The sequence below is a fragment of the Bombyx mandarina genome, chromosome A1, assembly GCF_030267445.1.
Source record: "Bombyx mandarina strain Sakado chromosome A1, ASM3026744v2".
NCBI classification, from domain to species: domain Eukaryota; kingdom Metazoa; phylum Arthropoda; class Insecta; order Lepidoptera; family Bombycidae; genus Bombyx; species Bombyx mandarina.
The window spans coordinates 1757122-1765577 of NC_143234.1; the positions used below are offsets into that span (position 1 = coordinate 1757122).

The window sequence follows — 8456 nt, forward strand, 5'->3', positions numbered from 1 at the left end:
ACTCAATCCCTAATGGCCCGTAACTTCGTCAAGACATCGAGAGAAAAAAAAACCATACCAAAACGAACTTGCTGAGACGAGACATTGTCGTGATAATGATTGTAAAGTAATTAGAAGCTTATGCCTTTAATAATAAAATCAGTTACACCATGTTTGGTCCGCGTCGATCGTGTACGAAGCCAGCTGCCAATGCGAAAGACAAAACACGGTGCAACTATTCCAAGGTCACGCCATATTTATATTAACAACCGGGTCAGGGTTCGATCGGACGTCTATATTTCATTAATTTCAACATACAAATCCAGGAATTTGTTTAAAAGCATATTAATATGTGATGCAAAAACTTTGTATCCCTTTTTACGAAAATTGCGCGGACGGAGGAGTATGAAATTTTATAAATTTTATAGAGAAGAAGTGCACAATGCTAATATTTTTTTAAAACAATGCATAAAAGATACATTAAATCAACAAAGAAAACATTACACACACTACATACCATGTATTTGACGCACACACGCATGCATACTATTTATTGTCAAACTTTTATTCTTCACATCTGTGGTCAAATTGAGAATAGATTAAATATTGTTTGTCTTTATTAATTATTTTTTATAGATAGCCTTGGCGAAATTTGTGATTATAGAAGTATAAAATACAACCATAATAGTGTACAAACTTACAATTCCAATTAATTATAGTCGAATTTCGACTACTGCGGGACCTCTAGTATGATTAATTTCACAATACAAATCCAGGAATTTGTTTAAAAGCACATGCACAATTGTGTTACATAAATGATTATGTGCCTATTGATTATAAATGCATACCATTAAATAATTTTTTTTTTTTTTTATTGCCCTTGTAGGCAGACGACGAGCATACGGTTCACCTGATGGTGAGTGGTTACCGTCGCCCATGGACTTCAGCAATGCCAGTGGCAAAGCCAAGCCGCTGCCTACCGCTTATACTATTATGACTGCTTTCTCCCGATTTAGTTACAAAATATTTTAATTAAATCAGTACTAATTTTTTTATCTCTACTCGAAATTGCCATCACGCGAGTTTGAAACCAACTTAATGGCATCGGCATTTTTCTTTTGCCCTAGATGACTAGATGATGCATGGCCCGACTGATATTAAGTGGTTACCCGAGTTCATAGAAATAACGTGCCCCGCACCATCTCTCAGTTATGAGGTTCATCAATCATTCATTTCATAAAATAAATAACTCTTTGCAGAGCAAAAGGTTGAAATCACAAATGAAAATTATCTACACATATAAATAAAATTAGAGTGTCTGTTTGTAATATTGAAATAAACGCTTTTTACTACATGCATATGAATATATATACGCTTCGATCAATAATACTACTAGATTCGCGATTAACGCTTCAAAAACGGCCCGAAAAATAAGACCACAAATTTATTTGTGGTCTTATTTCAAATTAGTATGGTCCAATCATAGCCAACACTAAGACGTCAAAACGCTGCACTGCGCGTTCAAAAACTGAGTAAAAAACCACCGTAACACCAAGGTTTTGGAAGGAATATCTTTTTTTGGTAAATTTATATTATTAAGTGTTTTTCATAAAATAATAAACACAATTATATTGTAAATAAAACACAATTTACGAATATTGTAATTGTTTGGCCAATGTTTGCAACAAGGCACCAACTATTGTGACAAACATCACCTATTCTTGAACAGGGAATGCATAGAGTAGTTTTGTTATTTTATAATGTTATTTTTGTTTGTAGATTTCCTAGTAGCCCCTTGTCGCTGTGCACAATGGATATATATTGTCGCGAAAGAAAGAGGAGAAGAAATATAGAACCCTTATAAAAATTCTAGAATTGTTCAATGGTGGTGGCAAATCAATGCAAAAAAGTATTAAAAAAACTTTATATGTATGTGTAAATATTTTAAGCGTATATGCTGAAAAGGATTTGTTTTCTGGGGGAAACGAACACAGCCATAAAATAAGCCTAAATTAAACTGATTATAGAAAAATTCATTGATATAAGATTACATTATATTTGTAAAAAAGAAACCACTCATATAAAAATGACTTCTAAAAGACAGCTTTATAACAAACTGAATCTGTTTAAAGGTAATTAAACCTACATTATTGTTTAAATTACTTCTGTATAAAGAATACGTGGAAAACATGTTTCGTGTTTCCTTTCATATTTTTTTTACTTTATTGAATTTTATTTTTTATCACCTATTTGTTGTAATAGCGTAAATGTAAAATATTATCTACTACTTTTTTGAATCGGTCAAAAATAGTTGCGACCATACAAAACAAACCTAAAACAAATATGTATATTCTGCAACTCTATGTCTTTCAATACTTACTGTGTTCTGAGCATTGAAATGTAATACCAAGAACTACATCTAGTTCCACAATACAATAAGCACGAAATTTTAAACAAATATTTTTAACCTTATAAATTAGGCTTTATGTATCATTTTAGAATAAATATTTTTGTACTGATGACTTTTTATGTTCAAGTGACATTTTAAATTTATTCCTTAATATTCTTTTTCTGACGAAAGGACCTAAATACATATATTTTTCAATGGTAATTAAACTTTATGTTTAAGTTTTAAGGTTTATAATAAACTGAAGTCGTTAACATTATTAAACTTTTTTCTAAGAAATGAAGATGTTTTCGTGTCTGCAAACGTGGCCACTGGAGCGTCTTATTTTTGTTCCTGATCCTTAATCTAGTACTATTATTGATCGAAGTATATACGGTACATAGACAAAAATTTATTGTCGTACCGCGCGCAACATGGCGGGACTCGCCTATCAATAATAAAATTTAATGTTTCCGAAGCGAAGCGAGGGCGGGTCGCTAGTTTAAAATATTTATGAACTAGGTATATAATATATTTTGTGGTGTATCCAATGTGTGCACACATTGCAAGCCAAGGTCAATTACTTTGTTTAATTATCGTAGCAATAGTAGATAATGATCGGGTAATTAAATGAAACATAAATCGTGCGCAAAATAGACATTATTGAGTAAGTTATTTCAGTGTGAAGTGATTTTTTTTTGCTACAGTTGCCTACAACTATAATTCCGAAAATGGCATAATCTATACATATAAATAAAATTGGAGTGTCTGTTTGTAATATTGAAAAAAAACCGCTTTTTACTATATGCATATGAATAATAATATATATACGGTACATACACCAAAATAACATTTTTTTAAATTTTTGTCTGTCTGTCTGCTGGTTGTTCCGGCTAATCTCTGGAACGGCTGTACCGATTTTGACGAGACTTTCACTGATAGGTAGCTGATGATGTAAGGAGTAACTCAGCACAGAAATGCATTACTGCTTCACGCCAGAAATAGGCAGGGTGGTGGTACCCACCCGCGCAGACCCAAAAGAGGTTCTACCACCAGTAATTACGCAGATTATAATTTTGCGGGTTTCATTTTTATTACACGATGTTATTCCTTCACCGTGGAAGTCAATCGTGAACATTTGTTAAGTACGTATTTCATTAGAAAAATAGGTACCAGCCTGAGATTCGAACACCGGTGCATCGCTCAACACGAGTGCACCGGGCGTCTTATCCTTTAGGCCACGACGACTTCGACGACTACATGATGCCCGGCTGAATTTTCAGCATTCGTGGAAGAACCATGATAACGAACAACGACCCAAACGTTTTGTCGAGTGATTAGCATCATTTCGGGCGTCATCCAAGTTATCATGTAAACTCGAATAATTTATATCAACTTGTTCATCATTAACCCTTTGAGGTATTTTTACTGGTGGTAGGACGTCTTGTGAGTCCGCACGGGTAGGTACCACCACGGGTAGACTATTTCTGTCGTGACGCAGTAATGCGTTTCGGTTTGAAGGGTGGGGTAGCCGCTGTAATTATACTGAGAACTTAGAACTCATATCTCAAGTTGGGTGGCGGCATTTACGTTGTAGATGTCTATGGGCTGTAAGTTCGCCCACCTATCTATGCAATAAAAATAAGATAAAAAGATACCACCCTTAATGGACATATAGTTTAGTCTTTAAGTCTTAGGATCGCAAACTTAGTTTAGCTGTTGAATGCTAGTTAAATTTAAGAGAAAAAGCAATTTTCCGTGTGAGTGGGAATTTTTTTCCGATGTAGCAACACACGAAATTTTAGTTTTAAACTTTCGAATTCGGAGACGTGTCTTTAACGACTATAATATTTCGGACTCGTTCTAAATTTGAAAAAGTTAATAATTGCAAAACCATTTTGCCTTATACATAGAGATAGCGGTTTTTGCAATTGCGATACATTGCTTACTATGAAGAACTGTAGTGAGACGGAAATCGATTTTGTTATTCAATTCACCAAAATAAATGAATGTGTGTCAGTGGGCGAGCCCAAAAAATATTATGTATTTTCCATGAATTTGCTGACACTAACGCTTTCAAATTACTTCCTTGTTATACTTCCTAGTTCACACACTATTTAATTACTTTCTGTACATGCTTTTTGTTAATTTAATTACATTAAACTTTTTTCTAATGACCTAGATTAAGCACGGCGAAAGACACGCAACATGAAAAAATAGGCACGGCCACATTTTATTAACTGTTAATATAATTATTTATGATTATTAAAATTTTTAATAAAAAAAAAACAATTATTTCAACTTCCCACATCAATGCTTTCCTTCTCAACGATAAATTCATTTTAAATGTTTACCGAACTACACTGAGCATGATTTTTTTCACGGCTTAAACCGGACTACTAACTGATACCATAAATGCTATCCTGTCATCCGAAAACACAATACAACAACAACAAATTTGACGAATATCGCTGCCAATCCTGTGCTTTAAGGAACATAACATCTACTGGTGGTAGGACCTCTTGTGGGTCCGCGCGGATAGGTACCACCGCCCTCACCGAGCTCACAGCCCACCTGGTGTTAAGTGGTTACTGGAGCCCATGGATATCTACAACGTAAATGCGTCACCCACCTTGAGATATAAGTTCTAAGATCTCAGTATAGTTACAACGGCTGCCCCACCCTTCAAACCGAAACGCATTACTGCTTTACGGCAGAAATAAGCAGGGTGGTGGTACCCACCCGTGCGGACTTACAAGAAGCCCACCTAGCTGCTAGTAGCCTCGAGGGGCTATTCTTGCTACATTTTCAGTAGTGAGCGAAATCAAGGGGCTCAGCCTTGGAGGATTGCTATCATCTTGAATGGGTAAGTTACATGTCAACATGCATTTCCACAACTTGAACAGTGTTCATTTCTCCTCAATCACTTAATACATACATTTTCATGAATACTGCACAACTCACCATTAATAAAGGTTATTCTGAAATTATGTTTATCCATAATAACTAAGTAAGGAATTTTATAATTTTGTATGCACACATTTAAAATTCTACTTAAATGCTGATGCATTGTATGTATGTAATATTCATAGCTTGTTTGATCAACATGACCAGTTCTGTTGTATGTACTCGTTTATTTCTATTTTATCAAACAAAAAAGATATAAGTGAGTGAGTGGCTATTACAACAATCGACATGTCATTAACAACGTTAGTAAACACAACCGAGTATGGTTACAATAATTTCTGATTTTCCCACGGTGATCCGGGACAAGCTCTTTATTTATTAAATATTCTTATTGTACTATCTCTTTGTCGCAATTAAGTAAATGTTTTGATTTATTCATAAGTTAAGCCAGTAAAAACTGTTTTTTTTTTTTAAGCTGACACACATAAGTGTGTTCCTTCCACACCTAGCTTCCTTTCTTACCTTCAGCTTAGCCTACTTGATATGAAATGGTTAGGAGCTTGTATAGACATGACAACATAAATATTTTCATTTAACTACAGACTTGAGGTCTCAATTTTACTCTACGACAAGCTGTATCACCTTTCAAACCAAAAGGGATGCCTGCTTTGTGGCAAAAAATAGCAGTTTAAAGGTTCTACCCTTACTTACAACACTAAACCACTAATAGATCTGGTAAATCTCATCAAGAATGTGTATCACCACTTATGGACTAATGATATTCAGTCATCCCAGCTACCAGTTAGAATATCATATCTCGAGAACATATTACTCAAATTAATTGACAATGTGTTGTACAGTGTATATTTATACATCAATTATTATTATAAAATGATGGCAACTTAGATTTTCTCACACTTACTCTAGATTAGAATTTATCAGAGCATGTAGAACCATACCACAGAGCGCATTGCTATTGTTCAGGTGTGAGAATAACATATTTGTGGTTAACATTTTTATTTTACACTAGTGTGACCTACCAACACAACTCTGTGAATACCAGTAAATGGTTATCAGACTAACAATAACAAAATTTTATTTTCTCCATTTTACTCAAATCATCTATACAAAAAAACTAAATTGGAGTGTCTGTTTGTAATAATAAAATAATCACTTTTTACTAAATGCGTAAATATGTATACCACAGTACATATACCAAATTTTTTATTTTTTTATTTTTTGTCTGCCTTTCTGTTTGTTTGTTCCAGCTAATCTCTGGAACAGCTAGACCGATTTTGACGAGACTTTCACTGATAGGTAGCTGATGATATAAGGAGTAACTTAGGCTACTTTTTTAGACTAGCTTCGCCCCGCGGCGACACCCGCGGTATGACAATAACCGCAGGTAGTATTGCAGGACTCAGCTATCAATAATAAAATTTAATGTTTCTGAAGAAAAGCAAGGACGGGTCACCAGTGTTTAATTAAAATAACACATTATTAAAAGTACTTTTATAACCCAATGTCATGCTTATTACTTTAAGACCTAAAAATATCTATGATCCATATACATATATAGAAAACTAGCTATTATTTGTAGCTTCACCTGTCTGATTCTAGAAAATTTAATAATTTTCCTATTGTTTCCCATGCGAATGAGATATTTTTTTTAGGATAAAAGATAGCCTATGTCACTGTTCTGAAGTGAAACTATCACTTTAAAAAAATCATTTCAATCTGTTGCTTTTCAATAAGAAAGAAGAATTAGCAAACAACAGACACTTTCACATTAATAAGATGGAAGTTAGTACAATATTTAGACCTGTATGAATTACACCTTAGTTGTCTGCTACCACATACTTCACTGTACAAAGTATTTTAAGCATCAAAAATAATGAACAGGAGAAATCCAAATAAAAAACTGTAAAAGTGTGTCTAATTATGAAATAGCTTTGTTTTTTAATACTACTTAATGTGTACTTTAAGAAACAATAGATATATTTTAGATGAAAACAGCTGATAGTGGTGGGAAATTGATGGGTTCATGAAAATAAAACTAAGAAGTGAAACTTGGTCCCGTTCCACTGCATATGTATATCTTGAATTATATTATTATGCATACACATGTTTGTTTGTTTGTTCTTTACCTGTCAGATAAAAATATCAGAAAGTAATTACAAAAGCACATTGGAGAAACAAGCATTAAGTAATGTAATCGTTAAGGTTTTGTTTATTTTTATCATCGAAACAAATCTGAATCTATTTCAGAAAGTATGAAATTCATGTTTATATCAACTGAGGTGCTCTTTCAATTCATTTTGAATAGCTTTTCTCCACATTTCGTTTAATAACTCACGCGCAACGACTAGCGCCGTACATTCATTCAAGCAGATTCGACTGACCGCGGTCAAACCTTGAAAACAAACAGTGTACCTACACAATAACAAAATATCGACATTTCACGCACCTTCAGCGCTCTGATTCAACGACGAAGGAGCTCCTGTTGAAGCCAAATCCTTCTTCTGCCCGCTTTTAGACGCGTCGGAGTCCGAATCGTCGAAAACCAGCGTCCGAACGGACTGGGAACAACGCCGATCCATCTCCACTCACCACAATACATTAAAAATCACAAAAGCTACCCCCATTTATTACCCTGCGCAAAGAATTAAAAGTCGCAGTCTTTTCACATGACACCTTTTATATTTAACGAAACGTATCGACACATTTAGATAATAATGTATTTCGCACAGCAAATGCAAATATTATTTATTTTATGCTATGCCATGTTATTTGCAACACTCCGTCCACATTCCAAGTCCACAGACTAAAGAAACTGGCATCCGTCACACAAACACTGCCGACACTACAAACCGAAAAGTAGGGATAGGCAAAACGTATCGATACCAAATATCATTTTATAACAAACCTATTTTTGGCTACTCTGTACTTTGACTTCAATACTCTTACTTCGCCACGTTCTCAGCTGTCGTTCAATACTTTGTACTTATCAATGAACTGCCTGCAAAGCCCTTTTCTCTTACCTTTTCGTTGTATAATTCGATTGAGGAGAAGGAGAAGGATACATAATAGGAGCATGAAAGAGAGTCTAGTCAATTTAGGTTATTCGGTCTATGTTTGCCTCTAAAAAATCGTATGTTCCAAGTTGGAAGATAGGACAACTGCT

At 34.3% G+C, this 8456-nt stretch overlaps 1 protein-coding gene across 9 annotated transcripts in view; it reads right to left on the reverse strand.

Annotated features, from left to right (window-relative positions):
• The window catches only part of dop (microtubule-associated serine/threonine (MAST) protein kinase dop), a 103620-nt gene extending 95492 nt beyond the window's left edge, over positions 1 to 8128 (reverse strand). For 8 of the 9 annotated variants that reach the window (XM_089739921.1, XM_089739918.1, XM_089739925.1 and 5 more), the window contains exon 1: positions 7740 to 8128. In XM_089739921.1, coding sequence (XP_089596047.1) covers positions 7740 to 7872 — 133 coding nt within the window. In that variant the 5' untranslated portion in view covers positions 7873 to 8128. The remainder of the gene's footprint in view (positions 1 to 7739) is intronic. The other variant, XM_089739922.1, reaches the window with a different exon arrangement.
• Between the last annotated feature and the right edge of the window lie 328 nt (positions 8129 to 8456).